Below are 21,917 nucleotides of genomic sequence, written 5' to 3' on the forward strand. Positions count from 1 at the left end.
AATGCATCTATCTGTATAAAAACACAGTGTATGTCGACTCTGGTAAGTCCCTGCCATTGATTACAATCATTGTTAGAGTCGTGTATCCGTTACGGATTCTGGACATAAGCCGGGCTGTGATTTATTGTACTGCTCTCCAGGTTTACATTGTAGAATCAGTGTCTACAAACTGCAAGCTCGTTCCATGATGCTTCATGATGTTCTCTGGTGCTGAGGCACTTCTCTTTCAATCAGCCGAGCGGGCGCTGATTGATGTCAAGTCTATTCATGTAGCAACTAATGAAATGGAAGCGATATTACAGCTTCTGACAGAGCGTGATATTGAACACACAAACAATCCCCCCCTCCCTCGTTCCTACGCCTACCCATATTCTCCATTCCCCAGACATACACTCCGGTCTAACTCCGTCAATATTTCTCTGTCTGTCTCTGCATCTCCCTCAGTCTATATCGTCCAGTGTGCACTTCCACAAAGCCCTCCTACATTCAGACAAATCCTTCTATATATTCTAAGGCTGGGAGCCTTTCCACCTATTTACTCATAACTGTTGAACTACTAAAGCTTCCCTTCCGTATTTGAAGGATTAAGCGCTACGGTTATCATCTAACAGTTTGTTCACTCACAGCTTCTCTTAGTGTTTAAGCATGTAATTGTTTCCTTAGTAATCAAAATCCGACTAATCTGTATTTTACTTTACTTGCTGAACCTCCAAAAAGAGTAGTCTTGATGTACAAAAGAGAGCTACCCTTTCTGAGATGTTATTATAGTTTGTCATGAAAAGATTAGCTAAACTGAGTGGATCCAGGGGAAATTCTGTTGTGATATTAAATTGTATTTTTTTTTTTTTTTTTTTGGTCATTACAGGCTGATATGAGAAAAGTTTTTCAACATTTGGGAATTATCTACATTTCTAATTGCTCCCAAAAATCTCATCAGTTGAATATATCAAGTTACAAACACAGTCTGAACACGAATTTAAAGACCTGGAGGTTCTCTGTGTCTGATTTTATTGGGAGAGATGCTAATTTTGTTTAATGGTATTGATGTTTAAACGCGAGTTATATAACCAGGGCAATAGAAGATAAATAGATGGTGCAAGGAGGAGAGAATGAATGAAAACGGAAAACAAACTTTGTTTTGCTTCTCATTGCTAAATAAAGCAGAAAAGACAACGGAAAACGCCTGTGTTTAAACAACAACAGAATAACAATATAAATAAAAATTCCCTGTTACTGAAGACAGCACTAACACTCTTTTTACATCATTTGCAACTTTGCTTATTTCATTACACTCAGGGATTTTTGTCACTACAGCCTTACTTGGTCTGGTATGACTGCTAGCTCATAGTGGCTACTGTTAGCAAGCTTTAGATAGATGTTCCTTTATAACTGACACTGCTGTCACATTGCCGACTTTATGACTCTTATCTGCTTGTGCTACTCTCACCTTTTAGTATGTCACAGATAAACATTTCAGGTTTTATTACAAAAATGAAACAAGAGACGAACACAATACCTCACCAGGAGACACGTTTGTTTGTGGTCTCAATCTGCTTGATTTCAGTCAGGTCACCTAATGATAATGTCTATGAAGCAACTGAGTCAAGACAATCTTGGGAAATTAGGGGCCACTCAGTGTGCTATTATCCTAATTGTCACTTGCAGTCACAGTGATTGCTGTTCAGTAAAGGTAATTTAGTCTTGATATAAAGCTGCACTAATAATTTTTATATAAGCAATGGAACAAATAACTGAAGAAAAGTTTATGACTGTTGAAGAAAATCTGGTCAAGGCAAAAACCTAACTGGTGGAATCTCCTTAAAGCAATACTCAATAGTCGAAGCTACACTCTATCTATCAATCTGATGTGACGGTTCCTCTTTCAAGAGCAGTTATAGTTCGTTTACATTGTGTGTGTGATTGGCTCCACTCGAGTCACTGTACTTCAGTAGATTTAGGGTCATGATTTTGACTTTCACTAAGTTCTTCTGTGACAGCCTTTCTGTTGCTTTTCTCAGGGTCATAGTGAAGGTGTGTGACCCAGAAACAGGTAAAATTATATTCTTCTGTAAAATATATAGCATTGAGTTGATAGATTGTTGTCTGTATTTAGTGGTTTGTGAGTGTTCGTACCCTGAGGCAGTGCTACCTGCTACTCCCTCCATGCGTCATTGTTGAGATGAGCTGCTGGTATTCAGCATGGCCTCAAGAGAATATAAAATAAGCAGTAATATTTTGTTGGATTTCTTTTTCTTTTTTTTCCCTCCCAAGTGTCCTCCTCAGTGGCGTCCTCCTCTCCTTATTCAGTCTCATGTCTCAATCTGTGAAAATGATTGCAGAGTCCTGTCCAACCCAACGAGCTTCCACCACATACTGTAGTACAGTCTTATTTATTTTGATGGCCATACATATCAGTTCAACTATTGCGACAACTAGTCTCTATTGGTTGATTCCTTCGGCAGCATTTCATGCTTTTTCTCTAGCATGGTTTTTTTGAACCAAAGACAGTATGACTCTCCCGGTCATTTTACAGAACATAGACTAGAAGAAAATCCTCACTCCCTAACTCTCTCTTTCCAACTGTGACACTTAACACTCAAAGACTGAGAGAAGGGTGAGACACAGTTTGGCACCCTGCTGCTATGTGTTCTGTCTCAACGACTGATTTCGCTTAGGCAATAGGTGAAACATTTTTACAATTACTTGCAAGCAATTAAATGGGGCTGAAGTTAGTAACAATTAAAAGAAGAGCAAAGGAAAATACAGTTTGCTTCCTGGAATTTGTTTTTTGAGATCGCAACAAGATACTGTTGTTAGTTTTGTTTGGGGCACACTGGAAGTTTTGAGTAGCTAATGGTAACAGCTAGTGCTGTCAAACGATTAAAATATTTAATCGCAATTAATCGCATTAATGTCATAGTTAACTCGCAATTAATCGCAATTAATCAATATTAATTTTTATCTATTCTAAATGTCCCATTATTTTTTCTCATTTTAATGCTCTTATCAACATGGAAAAGTGGATCGGCTTGCTTTGCGCAAATGTTGTTTTTATTGAAAAATCATCCATTGTCGCCTGGCTTTGACGAGGGGGCGGAGAATTTGCATCAGCTGTGTGCTTGGCCACCAAGTGGTATTTCAGACTGGACGTGCTGCGATGATAGCTCAGTTCACAATGACAAAACACACAGATCACTTTGGTCTTGTCAATGGAACAATTTGGCAACTTTTTTAAAGTAAACTTTCCATTCAGAATATTATTGGCATCCATTTCGGCGTCTCGCGCTCGCCATCCACTCAAAACGTAAAGTCTACTACTCCTAAACAAGTGTGTGCGGCGTGCCTGTTGTTTTGTTTCTGGTCTAGCTAGATCCGGTGTGGTGTTGTAGTTTTTCTAACGTTACTAGTTGTTGCAACAGCACGTGAAAAAAACTACAAAGTGTGCTAGGCCAAAAAGAATGTTAATCTTGCGATAAAAAAATTGACGCCTTTAAAATGGGTTTGCGTTAACGCCGTTATTAACGCGTTTAACTGACAGCACTAGTAACAACAGATCAATATGTGAACTGGGTTATTTTTTATTACTTTCCAGGGATGGGAATAATCCTGTATATGCCCTACAAAGCCAGGGTCCACCCACATAGCTGTTTTCATTTGCCTCCTGATTAGAACTCTTCTCAGGACTTTGTACAGACTGTACTTCACTGACATAGCTGTGACTTTCCAGTTGGTTTTGTTGCATCTGTTAAGGTAATTAGCGTACAGCATCCATTTTGACATGAAATGTTAGGGTAAACACGGGTAAGGATCTGTCCCATTCAGGTCAAACAGAGTCAGGGGACTGCTATTGTGCATGTTGGCTCACTGGAAAGGCTCTGCTACACAGAACAGAGCCTTAATTAGTATAATTAAACACCTGTGTTTACCCTACTGTTTTATGTCAAAATGGCTGCTGCGAAAAAGGTCTACTTATATTGAACATGAAGCCAGTTTTTGCTTTGTGTCACAAAGTACCAACTGAACAGGCGTAAGCTCTAAATGGATAGCAATGGATGCACCTAACCTACGTCTATGCAGTGTTTCTGTGTTAGGTTTGTGTGTTAGCTCAGTCTACCAGCAACATGGAGTTTAGTGACCTCAGAAAACTGTAGCTCCACTCATCTTCAACCTGAGCGGTCTGTAGTCTAATCACCTGTGTGGATGTACAGGGCCTTTGCCATTTTGGTCAGCCATACAGTTCAGTGTCCTAAGAATAATTTAAAATTGGAGAAACTTCACATAGTTAAAGTGTAAAAAAAAACAACCTTTTTGATAATAGTACTGGAATATTCCTCAAGCTGTTTGACTACCATTTACCATTTTATTTTTTGCAGCTGTGAGCAGCTTTCTTTGTTTGCATTGTGGACTTTTTCACTTGTCCAGTGTGAAGCAAATACACTGCATAGTCAAAACTTTGTTAGGATTACTTTGTAATATGAACTTGGTTGAGGTTCGGTAGAATTCGAGAGCATCACATTGAATCCAATATCAAATCTGCTTTCAAATGCAAATCCTTTAATTAGAGTTAAATATACAGTTGTCAAAAACACCACAGTTTTTAGTGGCAGTCTATTTAACATCCAGAATCTGTAGCTACAACCTGAAAATGAAAGGTTTCCTTTGGAGTTTTTTAAAAATCTAGTAGCACTGTAGAGCTGTTTTTCTATGGGTGAGTCCCTCTTTTGTTTATGTTGTGCATATGTGAATGTCATACACATCCCTGACCATGGTTTCTAACTTTTCCACTGATCTACAGGTGGCGGTAGTGTGCAAACATTTGCTGCCATGCACTAACAAAAGCAGGGAAAAAGAAGACTGCTTGAAAGTAAACATAGATGTGAACAATGCTGGACTTGAAATAGTTGTCTTGATAAACACAGAGCATGTGTTTGGTGTAGTATGCAGGCAGCTTGCTTTAGGTAATAAATAATGTAACTGTGATGTAGATAAGTAGATGTATTCATCTGTAAATATTGTTATTTTAGCCGCTTTTAATGACGTGTATCATATCCCTGACATTGCAGTGAGAAATCCTAAGTGGCCACCATATTTTCCCGCGGATATATTGGTAAATGTAGCCTTGCTTTACAGCAGTGTTCTGGTTTGCGTCAGTCTCTACATCTATCTGTACACTCTGTGCATCCTCACTGGTCTTTTTGCCTGCAGCCTTCACAGCGTTGTTGAGAGTTGTTGATCCCCAGCAGGATTTTCAGCCTGCCTAGTCTGCTGTGTACACACCAGGCAGGCCATCCAGGTTAGGGTGTTTTGGGGAGGGGCGGGGGGGGGTCTGCTGGGTGCCGCTCCTCGTCTGCAGACCTAGCTGCACACACGCACACAACCCTGTACAACCCTTGGGCCAGATCTGTCAGCTCTTCTCCGCTTGTGAGCACAAACACACAGTGCATTCTCTCTTTCTCCCTCCCTCTCCCACTCTCCCTCTGTGCTCTCATTGCCACCCGTCCACTGCACACAAGCCCAGAGCATGCTGGGAGAATTAATGGTCCAAGCGGAGAGAATTGGCGGGTGGTTGGGGAGAGGGGAAGGAGAGGGTGAGGTAAAGTTAGTCTGGGTAGGTTAGGTTTAAGGAAAAGGAGTTCTTAAGCAGCACAGAAATATAAAGACTGCTTTGGTCTTTGTGCGTCAAACAAGTTTCTTCTATTGTTGTCACTGCTGTCTACTTTAGATAAAATGGAGGTTCCTCTAGTCATTATGTTTTTTTTGGTTTTTTTTTCATCTCGGATGCCTGATCCGAAAAAACCTTCCAGTGTGGGTGGATTTTACTCAGCAGTCTGTGAAACCTTCACTGCCTGAACTCGCTTTAAGCAGCTGCAATCCACTCAGATGAATTTTATTTGCCTTTCACTGTGGAGGGTTAGTGTCTCATGATGGTCTAAATGTTGTTTCGAAGGCTTTTCTACCTTGATAAGAGGAAAACAGAACGTTACCGAGGTGTATGCTTTCAACTGCATCTCAGAGAGACAGACAACATAACTTGTCTGTGAACCCCAGACCAGAACCAGTAACACACTAACACACACACACACACACTCATAATGTGAGAATACGTGTGTATGTATTTAAAAAAATAATAGAGTTTTCTATCAGGTCATGTGTGGAGAGAGTCAGAGGGGCTTGCCGGTCTCACAGCAGGGCTGTCACCAAAGGTCCTCATTACTCCACTTCTATCCAGCCAGCTGCTTCTCTGCATGTTCAGCTTACGGGAATAAAGACAGCGTGGGGGCTTTGATGCGGAGTTGGAGGGAGGCTGTGGGGGAGAATTCTGGGAGTCAAGTTGGCACACAGGCCCACACTTACTCCTTTAATACACACTCACACACGGTAGCATTGACACGCTGCTGCAGGTTGGGTTCGGGCTGCAGCTGACTGTACATTGTACCCACTCACCAGCTGAGTTGGATCACTGATGGGGTCAGTTTCATTTGATCTGCTCAGAGTTGGAGGATGAGTCAGATTTCAAGTCGGTACATCGCAGAGCCGTCATCAGAGAATCACAGGGGGCTCGTTTTACATTCTCAAAATGAGTCCAGGCTTTTACTCTCATAATTTATTTAATCAAATCTTTTTCCAGCTAGTGCAGTGGTCCCAGCGTGTCACCTTGCAGGAGTGGACAAAATAACCTTAACCTCTGAGTTATGAAGAGGGAAATCCACTCCTCTTAAAGGCCCCAAAAGTGTTTATTGTTGATGTGCTGATTAAAGCCATGATTTGATCCTGCTGTTCATAAAATCACTCTTGAGGTTTTTAGTGTGTTAGGCGCTGTTATCACCTTGAATTATGAGAACCCTGGGGTGCTTCTGATTTTGTGAAATGGCCTCATACTCCCTGGTTATTGTACTCCCATGCAGTGCAATCATCAGACCTAATGACTCCCAGTAGATGGCTGCTGCACTAGTCCACAAGGTTGACAGCTGGTTACAGATATTATGGCTCTTGCTCACAAATTTAAAGCCATCTGGATTGATGGAAAGGATAAAATAATGATCTGATAGATGACCAGGTTGTGCATCTTTACATTTTTTGTTGACAAAGGAGACATAAATACACTGTACACTTCAGTTTTTGAGACTGTAAAGTACAGTATACAAAGAATAAACTTACCACTGTATCAACCCAGTTTGGCTGGACTATCTAAACATATTCAGTTTCGGTATTGGATAAAACAAAGCAAAGCAGTAAACCTCCACAGTTGACTTAAACGATGTATCATTGATCAACATAGTTGTTACTTTTCTTTTTCGATCAACTAATTGATTAATTCATAATATATTTTTTATCTCTACATCCGAGCTTTGGCTCAGAGATTCTCGCCCAAACCAATCCTAATAAAACAATCGAAGAAATATGCCAATGTAGGAGTTGTTATTTCTGCAAGTCGACTAACATTAACACATATTAGAACAACCAATACAGGTGCGCTTGTCTCATCCATGTTTGCCACCATGTGATTTTTCTCTCGCTATTTTTAGTGGGTGTAGCTAGCTAGCTATATAGGAAGTCTGGAAAAAATAGCCAATGGTTACTACAACATCACACTAATTTGAATCGCTGAACCAACTAGACACATAGGAAGTAATTAAGGAGTCTTAAACAGGGCTAAATTATAGGTACACTGCTGTTTTCGACCCCTAGTAGTGCTATTTAGTAGTGATTTAATGAGCTGACAGTTGGTGCCAGTGCCGCTGCAAGAAACACAGCAAAATGCCAGCACAGGCAAGGATGGTGTTATATTGCAGTCCATTAAAGATGTGGACATTTTTTGTTGTTCTGTCTCTGTACTCCCAGTGCCCAAGGTCTTCACATTTATATTAGATTAACAGTGTAGTGCTCATGACCCTTTAAATCTCTGAACCGTGTATGTGTTTTTTCCTCCGTGCTGACGTCTCCTCTCTCCTTGTCCAGGCTCTCCGGGCCTACAGGTGCAGTTCAGGGTAGATGAGGGTTTCCTGAGGCCAGGAGAGAAACGATGGTTCTTGCGCTACCTGGCCCTCCACACCCTGCACATCGACATCTGGGACAGCGACTCATTGCTCCTCATAGGTTCTACTGCTATCGAGCTCAAGGTTGGAGACTGAGGTTGACCTATGATTCAAATGTACTGGGATGGAAGTCATCATGTGTGATTATAAGTTGCAGTATTACAACAAAAACTCTTATTCCCAACCCAAGAACTTGAGTTGAGCATCAAAAAAAGCAAAAAATGCATTCTGTTTACACATGCATTGTCAACTTCTGACACACCTTCATCACAACGCAATGCATCTGTCATGGATTCATGCAGCGTTTGCAGATTGTTTTAACACATTTAATAGAGTGAACCAGGCGTTGCAGAGAAAACTGCTACTGATAATAGAATGTCAAATACAAAAACACTTACAGACATGTCATCATCATTGTTAGTAAATGATTTTACTCTGTGTCTACTGGAACAAGTACAAAGCTTGCACAGAGCTTATTTTGTGAGATTTATAAACATAAACACAAGAAAATGTGATTCGTGAAATGTGATTGTGAGGAAAGTGGTATATGAGTTTTTAAAAAAAGTGCCAGAGTGAGGCCAAGTCTGTATTGAACAAATAGTACAACCAAAGTACTATTTAGCGTTGCTCCATGTACTCTGTGTTCAAGAATTTGACCAAAACAATTTTTCTATTTTAACCTCTAAAGACAACTGAACCAAAGATTAAAGGCTTTTCAATTTTGTTTTGTTTTTTTAAGCTCTGCTATTTATTGATTGGACAGAAACTATTTTGCCAGCCCTGATGTGGAATTGATTTGTTTATGAGAAAAAATTAAGGGAGTGGTTTAAAACTGGGCAGAGCTGTTTTGAACTACCATTGCTAGCGTATATGTGCTTTCATTTTGTTGCAATTCTTCCTTAAGTCATTTTCCCGATTTGTCATGATCACTACATTTGTGCTTGTGAATAGATGTGTCTCATTTCTTTTTCTCACACCATATTTTGCATCCAGTACATGTTGCGTCAGGGTAAATCGGCAGTGCAGGCCCTTCATGAGGTGGAGGTGCTGACCACTGATTACGTCGGCGAGGACACCCTGCTGACGAGCGCAGATTTGGGCCACCGGTCAGCCTTCAGCCCCATGACGGTCCACACCATCGTCAGGGGCCGGCTGCACATACGCACAGGCAACATAGGTAAGTACTGCGAGACTCTTGTTTACCATATCAACATATGGACTGGCTAACCAAATATCTTCCTTAAGTGTGACAAAATGATCTCAACATAAGGTCCACCGACCTTTCTCAGGGCTTTTCAGCTGTCAGAACTGTCTGGAAGTATGGAACTTTGGTTGATATTATTTTGTCTTACATATTGCTCTCAAGGCTAAAAATAAACTTCCATGTTCAAGGTTTTCTGCATCAACAATCAGTTTCAGTATCTGTATTTCCTGATTTTGCTGATTGCACAAGTCATGACTGTTAAAGGACCAGTGTGTAGGATTTAGTGGAATCCAGGGGTGTAGTTGCAGATTGCAACTCCCTCGCTTCATCTTCCCTTTCCAAGAGCAAAGGAAAAACTATGATGACCGCAAAACCTGCAGAAAATGCAAACAGCCCTATATAGAGCCAGTGTTTGGTTTGTACATTCTTGGCTACTGTAGAAACATGGCAGTTCAACATCTGTAGATATAAAAGGCTCGTTCTAAGGTAACAATAACATAACAATTCTTTTTTTCAGGTGGTTATACACTAATGGAAACATTGCATTATTCCGTTTTTTGCCAATAGATCCTTCTAAATGTTACACTCCTTTAATGGATATTTGTGAAGCCTGTGTACCTTGATTCAGCACTAGGGACTGATGAATGAGCATAAGATGCTGCATGGTTAATGCACTTGCAGGGAGTATTGAATGAAGTATTTGATAAGTTGCCTTTGGAGAAACTTGTAAATCAAATAAATAAATTAATTTAGTGCTTCCCCAACTGGGATACAGAAGAGAGGTGAGAGTGAATGCATGGGATGAGGGCTGTTGTGAATAGCTGGGTAGTTGCATTACCAAAATATGAAGGTAAATGTAAGGAAAGCCAGGAAAAGAACTTATTATTTGTCGTAGCTTTCAAAAGAAAATCCAGTTTCAATATCACCCAAATCTCCTTCTTCTTCTGAAATATTTACAAGAGTGTTTTATATTCAGGTCATATTCCATTTGGAGCCTCAGATTATGAAGTAATGTTGTCTGTTTACTTTTATTGATGTCTAGAGCTGGGAAATGACAGTGAATCCCCAGGGCTGCTGCTGCTGTTGAAAGTTCCCATTTTCTAGAGGTGTGCAGGCTTGCAAAGTAAACACTGTGCCAAAACGAAATATCTTGATGTGATAGTTCCACTCCGTCTAGCAACTGAGCACCTTTCCTCTTGCCTTGCATTCATCCAATTTGGGCCTGACGTGCCCCCGCGGTGCGATGGCAGCTGACGATAGCTTCCTCGCCATTAATCAACTGTTGAAACGATACTCCCTCTCATAAACAATGCATCATTCTCCGGGCCTCAGAAACTCTGCAGAGTGCCATTGTTGGGGCTAAATATGCCAGCACTTATCACTCAAAGCAGGTTGAGAGCGCAGAGGGTTATTGGGTGTGCTGGGGATGGAAGGAGGAGGGATGTGTCTGGCATGTAAATTCCAATCAAGGCTCAGATATCCATCAGGCGCCCTGGCCGACAGTCAGAATCAATTTGGGGAGGGTGGACTCGCCGGCTTTTTTCTTTGTTTCTGCCTCCATCTGTCGCTGCCTTTCACACTTCTCTCTTCGCTCTTTATCACTGTCTTCCTTTTTTCTCTTATTCATCCATTTACCTCTTACCCTTCTATCACACGCTCTCTCTTCCACCCTCTATCTGGCTGTTTGTTTTCTTCTCTCACCAACCCCCTATTTCCTCTGTGTTTCTCTCTCTTTCTCCACGTCTGTCATCAAGCTGTTATAAATCAGCGCTCTTATTTGGTGGGTGGTGAAGGGATGTGAAGCCCGGTAATTAATGCACACTTGGGGTGGGTGCATCAGAAGTTACCGTCAGTACGACAGATGGATTTTCTGTATGACGACTTTGACAGAGATTCGACACACAAAAAACAAGCATGTGTGCATATCAAATCACTCACACATGCCAAGAAGGCGTGCACTCATGCATACAGTACACGCAGACATATAGACAGGCAGGTGTAGCCGAGCGTGGACAGGTTGCGCGATGAGGCAGGGTGGCAGAAATGAGAGGCGGACAGGTAGAGTATATCACTGACATCATGTGAGAACCCTGTAACTCAATTTTTTGTGATTTTCGAGTTCAATACAAGGATTACATGGCTTCTCTATGGATTCTACTACTCCTAAATCCCCACTGGATGGACTCAAAAATGCATGCTGGCCAGGCTGAAAGGCAGGCTGTATTTCTGTGCTGACACGGTACAGATACAGCTCCTGGATTTCAGCTCGAGAGGTGAAGGAAGGTTGCTTGAAAATGGTCGATGACGCAGAGTGAGAGATGAAAAGTGTGTGGCCGTGTGGCAGGAAGAGTAGCTAAAGCAGCAAAATATTTTTTCAGTGAGGCTGAAATTTCTTTTTGTTGTGTTGATTCAACTAACAGCTGATTGTCCGTGTTGCTGCCAGAACCAAGACAGAGGCCTTTGTTTCTAAGTTCCTCTATGTCTCAGAGCAGCAGAATGGTGAGAATAGCATGGCTGCTGTTGTACTGATGGAATTAGTGCTGTACATATGTCCATTAGTATGTACCATGGTGTTACATAGTGACCCTCAAATGAATATAAGGTGAAAATGTGTTAGTTATAAGATCATATATAATAGTTTATAGAGTCATGTGGACCTCTCTCCCCACACCACGCCATTATAATTCACAAGCAATGCAGTCCTGACAACATACTGCTCTCTCCCTTTTCTTTTCTTTTTTTTTTTTTTTTCAGTCATGCATGCTATTAATCATGTCTTTACTTCGCCCCCTTGGGAATTCATCAGAATTAGGCTTTATTGGAAAAAATGAGTGGCAGACTGTCATTTCCAAATGAAAAAGAGTGAAACACCAAATGATATCCTTTTTAATCATCACAAGGTGGGATTGACAAGTAATTAATTAAATGGTAATGATATACGCTGTCAGGCCTATTCAATCATTCTGTAAAGCAGCTTTTATTAATAGCATCATAAAGGACCAAAGGAAGTGGCTTAATCAGAATAATAGAGAGTTGTGAAATTGTCGCTGGAACATGGGGTGGGGGTGGGGGGTTGGTTTTGCCGTATGAGGTCTTGAGGAAGGAAAAACATTGCTCCCACACAGAGAACTGTAGGAGCAGATGAGGAGTGTATAAGCCATGACGACCGCCTGCGCATCTCGTGAAACTGATCGACTCCAGGGAAAAGCTACAATGCTTTATTGATTTCATCTGCTAAATCCACATGAACTCTGAGTGGAAGAGATACATTAAAGAGAGATGTTTAATCTTAACACAATTGAAAACTTTGCAAGAGCCCAACATTTGGAAGCTGGTACTAATACTTTGTAGCACCTGTTGAAATTATCACTTGGGCCAAACTCTGCTGAGACAAAGCAGAGATAAATCATCAATCAACTTTGTCCCAAAAATAGAAAATGGAGAACACTAAATTATCTTTTTAATCCATGGTGTCATTATGAGAGAGAGCATTTCAAAAGATACCGATACTGTGGTCTAATTGATGGTCTGTTAACAGAGATTAATGTATATCGTCTCATCTCATACAAACTGGTAAGAAAGTGCGACATAGATATATAAGAGATGGACAGAAAGTAAAGGAATACAAATGAAAGAATTTAAAGAGCAAGGAAAGACAAGCAATTAAATCAAGTTAAATAACTACATGACAGAGGGGTAGATACTGTATTTTCAGAACTCAGAAGCATTGATTCCTTCATTGGGATTCTGTATGATCACATATGCCCTGAAAATTTGTATTGTGTACTGCAGATATGTTTATTTCTTTGTGTCTATATTACCAGTTCCCTATCAACAGTGGGACCTGAAGATGGCAATGTTGTCTCTTTGTCCAGTCCTGTTATTCAGAATCAACTCACCATAATATTTGATACAGCTATGGTCCCTGGAGGATAATTCTTAATGATTTTGGTGACAACCCTTAACAATGCGCTTTGTGCCACAATTGGGTCAGATCAGATGAGGTTGTCATAGTCAGGTGGGCAGCTGTTTTCAGACTGTTTACAAAGCAAATGTTGGATGAGGTGTGATTGCATATAAAGTTAATGCAAAGACATAAGTAAATGTCAATGTATTTGCTCTGGCCAGCGCATATTTAAAGACCACATATTTCTCCCAATGGAACGATTCGCAAACATTGTATTGTAACAATTTTTAGTAGGCACTAAGAATCAAGTGACACATATTGATAAATTGATTGAATTACAATAGATTGTTCGGCCACTTGGGGCCAGCAAAACAGCTCAACACACAACAACGTACATATCCATATGTCCACTAGCTGTTTGTTGCAGGACGGGTAGTGTTCAGATGGTTTATCAGACCTTTGTCACTAAAAAAAATCTGCCTCTTCTGACTGTAAACAGTTGTTTAAAGCAGGAGTTGCAGGCCAGAAAAGCAAAACCATAAGCTAAAAGACAGTAAAATGCTGCATAAGGCTGAAGAGAACTGCAGAGTTGGGTGATTATCCTCTATGGGTTCAACACTATTATCATCACTTGATCTATTGTTGTTATAAAATATTGATTAGGGCAGCTTTTATGCAACAAATTGGTGCATAATCTGCTGGATATCTTTAAATTAAATAATTTTCCTTGACTGGACCCAAGCTAGTATGTCTCTGCCAGCAGTTTATATAATGGCTTTTGATGGTACAACTCTATCTTTTACACATATCATTTGAGTTTAGCTTTATAAAAAGGTAATATTAGCTACACTGCCAAAAATAAAGCAAGCACTCGTAATATCTAATCAGGAAACATGTTGGTAATATCTGCCAACAGTAGAAAGGCCCACATGTGACAGAAGGGAAAGCCTATTGATATAAAAATCATTTTGCTGACTGATTTGTGTCTGTATCTTAACCCTCACTTTCTCGTGCTGTCTTTCGCTCTGTCCACACACATGCACACTCACACAAACAGAAAGCATGTATCTGCTTCAGCACAGTGGAGAAGATAGATTAGAACCTTCTCCAGACCTCACAGTGCTCCTCATCTGCAGCAGCCTGATAAGCCCTGGAGAGACTGACTGTTACAGCAGGAGAGAGTAGAGAGAATCCTGCCTAAAGCTGCCCTAGTGGAACAGAATATCAGTGAAATTTACCTAACAATTAGTTTAGCTAGGTGACTTCCCTAAGGGATGCACATACAATATGTCTCACTCATTAAAAGCTCTTGCTGTTGGCGCATTAAGGCCCGACTTTATCAACCTTGCTTTTAGCCCTGAGGTGAGAGGGAATCTGCTTATTCTGAAAGGTCAGTGGCCTGGAACGGGAAGCCAGAAGAAATCGAATATTACAGACTACTTTGAAACCCCCTCGGTGCTTGCTCCCATTTGTTCCGAGGGCCAGTAAATCAGTGGTTTGTTGTGGCCTTAACCTCAAGAACTGCCAGCAGAGCAAAGAGGGCGGGCAGGTGGGGTAGTGCCGAGTAGTGTTATTGTCATGCAACAGAGAGAGGTAGTCAATAAATTTGATAGAGTTCAGCCTCCTGGCACTTTGTTCACAATTACTCTCCTCCGCACAGACAACACAGAGCAGCAAACGCTGTGCTGGGCGTTCTCCCAGCAACACAAACCCAGAGTATTAGCTTTCATTTCAGTGATGAGGATCATCAGCTCTGTCTTAACAATCTGTCAGTGTGATTCAGCAGTTAGGGACGGATAATGTGACCGAGAGCAAGGCATCCACGTCAACCTGGATTAGCACTAAAGTAGGTATTATCTGATGAGCCTAATGATGGTTCTAGTGATAGCTGATTAATTAAAATGATTGAATGATTAAATTACAGGGTCACAATTGGGCTCATCATCAGTCCATGTGTTTTGTTGTGGGCAAGTAGCACCGGGTGTTCATCTTATCGCGTCCTTGCAGGCTTATTTTATAATTCTATCCATCATCAAAGCATTTCATCACACAAAAGAAAGCAGCCTGAAAGGCCCATAATGAGGCGTTGGGAATGAGATCTCTATGGCTCTGTTATTGATTGGAGATGTTTATGCGACGGCAGAAGTAATGTCTTCACAGTAATATTTTGGAAATATAACTCAAACAAATACATTTGGCTGAGTCGTGTGGCCAGGGAAGGGTGATGGATGATGAGGGGAATGCATTGGGACGGCAGACACCTCACCCATTAATCTGCAGAACTGCGCTGTCTGTGTCTGTTTGCATGGTAACATCAGCTCCCCATTACTCATTTAGCTGCCGCCCATTATCAGTTTGTTGATGAAGGACTTTGCCTCTAAAAGATTTGGAGGGTACTTTTGCCTCCCCTTCTAAAACTCCTACAAGCTCACTGAGGTGTCAGTTCTGGGCGGTAAAGCCACTTAATTGCTGCACTCACCATATTTCAAACATAAGCATCCCGGATGAGGTATCCCAAAGCCTCTCAGGAAATGCTAAAACTTCTTACACTACAATTAAGCACCTCAGTCGGGTATTTTGTGGTGTTCCAAAGCTCGGAAACTGATGGGAGTAATGGGAGCATTGTGTCAAAGTGCACTGTAATTTAAAGAGCCGTAAACTTTAGTTTTAATTACTTCTTCAGTAAACTGTTGTAAACTGTATCCAATGGATTCCAAGTGTTGGCCTCAGTATACCTGTAAATTGCGCAAAACAAGTCTTTTGACCTATGGTATTTGAAAATGCTCTTGTGAAGAAGGTATATGGCTGTGGGCGGGTGTTGTGGTTGTGACTGTGAGCAATTATCTGTCACACTGCCATTACCAGGCATGTTGTGTATAAAGCACTGTTCAAAAGCATAAGCAAAGCCTTTCCCTCAGCTATTGTACTGCTGGGGCTCTGCCCAGGATGAATTAATGTTAGAAGAAAAACTAATATCAACCATCATTCACTGTCTTTGTACAAGTGCACCCTGGAGTGCTTACTTATCCACTTGCCTCTAAAAAGAGGGGGGACATGATGATTTTGCCATTTAGGAGCAGAAAGGGAGACAAATAAGGCTGAATGCTGAAGACAGTCTGGTTGTCAAGAGGCAGGTTTTGCAGGATAACCCCAAACTGTCAGCTTAGCCATCCAAAACAATGACATAAAGCTTCTGTAATGACATGTCTTAAGGTGCCTGGGCCAGTTCAAAAATCAAATTCTTCTTTTAAGGTCTAGTGTGTAACATTTAGGAGGCTTTATTGCTCGAAATGGTTTTCATAAGGCAACGTTTTTTGTTCATGGCAATTATATTTTTTGGGGGGCTTTTATTGCCTTTAATTGACAGTGACAGCAGAAGATTGACTGGAAAGGTTGGAGAGAAAGGGGTGATGACAAGCAACAAAGGGCCACAAGTCGGAGATTAACCCATGGCCGCTTCAGCACAGACGAGCAAGGTCGCCTTCCTGCCATGTTGAACCGCTGCGTTTCTACAGTAGCCCAGAATGGACAAACCAAACACTGGCTGTAGATAGGGACTTTTGCATTTTTTGCGGCCACCATAGTTTCTCCTACACACTTCACGACCCGTTCTCATTCCCAGGTCGTCAAATAAAGACGCGACCAGTGTTCAGTTAGATCAGGTCTATAATATGTCAACAGCACCCTGCTCCAGAAACATTGGAAGCTGGTTGCAGGGGATATTAAACATCTTTATGTTGAATAGGCTTTCCACAGCTCTGACACCTAGCACTCAGCCACACAGAGGCCAACACTAACCATCAATCAGCATGACACTCAACACAGTGCAAGCTTTCTGTGTCCCGACCTTTCTGGCAATTTCAAGCTACTAATTAACCGCTGTAGGCTTGTCTTCATGTATTGATCCTGCCTCAAGTGTTCTAAGCCAGGGTTTAACCTGGACTGTGTCCACTCTGGTGCTGTCTACAATGAAAATCTATTATTTCACATGTGTCTTCAAAGAGAACTTTGGCATAAAACTGATTATTTTTGTGGGGTTTTTTTGTTCTGGCAAACTGGCCGGATCTGGCTTCAGATCTCAGTTTGGCTTGTTAGTTCAAGAAGTGGCAAACACCCATTTTCAAGCAGCCACTGCTGGAGTTACACAGATTTGGTCTAAAAATAGAACAAATCAAATCAAGAGTAGCAGAGATAACTGTGCTTCTATCAGTTATGATGTTATCCTCATACTGATACAGAGATAGCCTCAGATAATGTGTGATCAAACAACAAGCAAGAGAATATTACTTATTGAAACGTGAAGGGGGGCCAGTTGAGTTTGAGTTTCAGTCAGTTGAGGTGCCGTTCTAGATTTTAACAAGCTCTTCTTTGGAATACCCAGGTTCAGTCTCTGAATCCCAGCAGTGGTTGACCTGCAGTTGTAGGCCGACCTGCCCCACCTATCAACAAAAACAGTAAAAGCTGGATCTCCGAAGTAAATTTATTTATTTAACACTTTTTTCTCAGCTCAGCTTTCACAAAACTACTATATCAACAGGTCTTGTGGTGGAAACGAGGCTACATGAGTCTCATGTTTTAGCGTTCCTCACGTTTTCATGCCTTTTTTTCGTCATCTGGGATGTGAAAACATCAGATTTCCACACAGTCGAAAAAAGTAAATGTGTGCGTCCTGCTTCTGGTTCAGTTATAAAATCCCAGCGCACCACAGAGCGCCTCTCTCTCTGGCATCACACTATCACTCTTCCCCGCTTCCACAGTTAGTTTTGTGGTTTGTGGTCATTTTAAGACTCTGTTTGTAAAGTTTATAGACTGCCATGCTGTCGCTCTGTATACAGTGATGCAGCTGAAAGACAAAAGTGCAGAGATTCGACTGACAAAATGCGAGTCTACTCAGGGTCTTCTCTACTGATGACTTGAATCATAGAGTTTTCAGGGGCAGGCCTAAAACCTTATATAATTTATTATTATTTTCGCTAACAGGTTAATGTAAGCCTGCAAAAGCACACACAGCAGCAGCACTAACACTCATTGCCTGCAGGCGGTGCACATGTTTGTGAATTAACGGCTTTGTGAGTTCTGAATGAAAGGCAAATTAAAACAAACAGCAAATGTCAAACTAAAGCCCGTATTTCTCTTCTGTAGGGTGCCCAGTGGATCCTAGCAGGAGGAGGGCAGCAGACATGATGCCGTCTCATTCTCACATCATCAGACCTCGTGAAGTCACAGGTGGCTTCAGAGGAGGGAGCCTGTCCTCCAGAAACATCCTCCAACTCAATGGCAAGCACTTTAATCCACAGCCCACTGACTCCTGTCTGTGTTTATGTTGTGACATATCATTTAACTTCACTTTCATTAACTGTGTAGTTCATGTTTTTCTCTACCTTTCAGTTAATGTTTAAACACATACGCATGTGTGTATTCGCCACTACGGAGCAATTAGTGTCTTTTATTTGGGCGGTGACCATGCTCCTGCCTTGATCAACTCAACCTGATCCATTTCACATTCAGTCTGTTGGCTGCACCACTGAGCTACTCAATTTTCAGCCTAATTGAGCTTGCAGAAGCATCTCTGGTGGCTAGCCACAGTCCTGTTTGTATTTTGTGTGTGTGTGTGTGTGTGTGTGTGTGTGTGTGTGTGTGTGTGTGTGTGTGTGTGTGTGTGTGTGTGTGTGTGTGTGCGTGCGTGCGTGCGTGCGTGCGTGCGTGCGTGCGTGCGTGCGTGCGTGCGTGCGTGCGTGCGTGCGTGCGTGCGTGTGTGCGCACAGTCCAAGCAGAGGAACACACACTGGGGAAACCAATTTTTTCCTCAATTAGAGAAGCTGTCGCAAGTCAACTGGCGTGTATTCCTAAATTTGTCCTTAAAATGTGTCTATGACTATGACTCAAACACACACACACTCACAATGAGAGGAATCACATTAGAAAGAGTTGAAAACAAGCAGATAATTGCTTATAACGATATAAAGTAAGTCTGGCAGGTCTAGAATTTCAGCGCACTCAGTGGAGAACAGACCTTATAAATGCTGTGTAATTATCTTTCACAAACATTTGCTCATAGCACACTACATACAAACACACCGATAAAAAATATGCATATGAAAGCACAAACAAACAAACATGGACTGTATAAAACATGTTTACAAATGAATGCATGTGCATGTTCAGAATATATTCCCTAAACTGTTGCAATCATTTATTCACAGCTCTTGTTACTGAGCAAACAGTGTCTGTTCACTGTTTGCTTTGTTTCTTACCTATCTCACCCACCACCTCCTCCTCCTCCTCCTCCTCCTCCTCCCCACCACCACCTCTCCACTACTCTAGTCTCTCTTCCACATTGAACTCTTTTCTCTTTCCACTCCACCTTCCTGTGCCTTTTAAACATACATTGCGCCTAATTGCTTTCACTGGAGTCCAGTTGCAACAGTAAGCCACACTCAAGCTGTGTTGTGTGTGTGTATGTGTGAGTGTGTGTGCACTCAGTCCCCCTCCTGTCCCACTCCTGTCTGCCTCTGCCTCTAAAGGAAGCCGTGTAAGCAGACACTATCTGGTTAGGTGATTGGCAGTCGACCCAGTGCCTCTGTGATAAGGAGACTTGGGGAAACTGTCCGGGGATAAAGTGTGATACTGGGAAAGAAAAACAGAGAGAGGAGGGAATATACAAACATTTTTGCACAAGCACAAAAATGGGAAATTTATTCCCGCAGGTAGTTTGTGACTGTGATGTATGTAACAAAAATGACATTCTTTATACATTAGTGAATGTATTTTCTTTGATGTGTTGTATTACAGTATGTAAGATACTGTGCTGGTGCAATGTGAGTATGGCTGGTTTCGTTTGAAAGGTTTACATATCTGCAGCAATGATATACCTCTTTTACTATTTCTATACTTTGAGAAATATACATGTTTTTCTAGGTTAGTGAAAGTTTCATAATGACTGTAACTGGATACATTTGGTTTATTGTCCAACCCTAAGCTAAGTAATGTTCCTGAAGAGCTTATATATGAAGCTGCATAAGCCTCATGTCTCTTTTTCTTTTTTCCTCTATCCAATCATCTCTGTGTTCATCAGTCGATGAACTGATGTAGCGTTCACTTTTCCTCTCTATGTTGCACTGCTCATTTCTCTAAGATTTGTGGCCATTTTCAGTCAATCCGGGTTTATCTTCCTGCCTGCTGCAAAACTTACTCCATCACATGGCTACCAACTGAGTCGGGGAAACGTAAATCTGTTTTAAGATAACGAAAACTCAGTTTCAGGGATGCAGTTCTGAGTGTTGCATTAGGCACATTCTCCTGTCGAAGCTTTCAAAGAACATGGGTAATTTGCATGATCCAGCCCAAATGAGGATGGAGTGTTTGGTGACTCGTTGATGATTCAGGTTTTTAATTAGATATTTTGCAGAGGATACACTGCCATGGAGGTGAAAAATAATTTGGGAGGAGAGAGCAAGTCTGTTTTTCCCAGCAGTAGGGCTTTGGCCCAGTTGTAGTGGTGCCAGTTGTTTGACTGTTGTCTGTGTACAAGCTGTTGTTTCTGTTGCTCCAACAATGCTTTAATGTGTCACAACTCTCTCCCTTGGACATTTGGAGGGTTTTTAGAACATATGGTCAAAATGGCGAAGAGATTAGATTCCACTCTGTTCAGTAAATATATTCATGATTGTGGCCTGTTTCTCCTTCACAGCGAGGAACACCGCACAAGCACACCGACTGGAAAAAGATGGGGATCTGGTGCCGTTGTTCAGACGGGGGATCAGAGCTGATGCCATCGTGCCCGGAGAGCACAACCTAAACGAGCCCGACGGCGGGCGCCGCAAGCTCAACTGCATGGCTGCCGTGCATCAGCGGGAGGGCAAGGAAGATGCTAAAGCGCTTAAGGTCACGGTGAGGTCAAACTTTGCGCATAGCCCAAAGGGGAGACACAAATAGCCTCTTGTCTGTAAAGCAGAGCCACGGTTAGTCCGTCCCTGTGTGTCTTCTTCACTTAAATCTCAAACGGACAACAAAGACAGAGCAAGAGCAGCTTTCGTTCTGGCTCTGAAACATGTCATGAGGGAGCTTTCGTAGAGGTGTGGAGTGTCTCCCAGACAGCCCGCCAGTGTTGCAATTCTCGTGGCGATGTGCCCTTCAACCCTCTCTGTTTTAGTGACTGTACAAGAAGGTGTTAATTGTTCTTCCACCCGAAGGCACGTCTTGTACTTTCACCCATGAGTGCACATGCTAAATGTGATTTTGGCTGCGGTGCATGTCTGTCTGAAACATTTTGCACATTACATTTCCTCTGGTAAGACCTGTGTTTTAGTTGTTTTACACCTCCATAACAGCCAATACTATGTGGAATATAACTGTTTCCTGCTTGCAACCAAAGAAAATTGTAAGAGTTGCTTTGCAATTCAATTTTCAGGGCTGACAATGGTGACTTAATTTGGTCCAGGTTCATAATGTCAATTTAGTTGTGATTGCATAGTGAAATTTATGACAGAATACAAATTTAATGATGGATGGATGGATTCCTTTTGTTTGTCACCAACTGTTAGAAGAAAGAAAAAACTGAGTAGAGAAAGTGTGTCTGTTGTTTACTTTACCATCTGCTTTGGAACAAGGCTGCCAAACTTAAGGAACTAAAAATTTGAGTCTAGATGATATTGATTCCTTTCCAAATAACTGTGCTTAGTGTTCCAAGGGTGATAGAAACTGTGGACATGTGGAATGTTGACGAACTATAGAAAAATATAATTGTCTTGGAGGTTCTGAGAAGGTAATA

At 41.6% G+C, this 21,917-nt stretch overlaps 1 protein-coding gene across 1 annotated transcript in view; it reads left to right on the top strand.

Annotated features, from left to right (window-relative positions):
• Positions 1-21,917, top strand: part of nphp4 (nephronophthisis 4) — a 156,701-nt gene that overhangs the window by 113,106 nt on the left and 21,678 nt on the right. Inside the window, exons 17-20 of the mRNA XM_051424893.1 lie at positions 7,960-8,120; positions 9,030-9,213; positions 18,290-18,424; positions 20,838-21,037. Of these exons, the coding sequence (XP_051280853.1) occupies positions 7,960-8,120; positions 9,030-9,213; positions 18,290-18,424; positions 20,838-21,037 (680 nt within the window). The remainder of the gene's footprint in view (positions 1-7,959; positions 8,121-9,029; positions 9,214-18,289; positions 18,425-20,837; positions 21,038-21,917) is intronic.

Source organism: Dicentrarchus labrax, unplaced genomic scaffold (assembly GCF_905237075.1).
Source record: "Dicentrarchus labrax unplaced genomic scaffold, dlabrax2021, whole genome shotgun sequence".
NCBI lineage: Eukaryota > Metazoa > Chordata > Actinopteri > Moronidae > Dicentrarchus > Dicentrarchus labrax.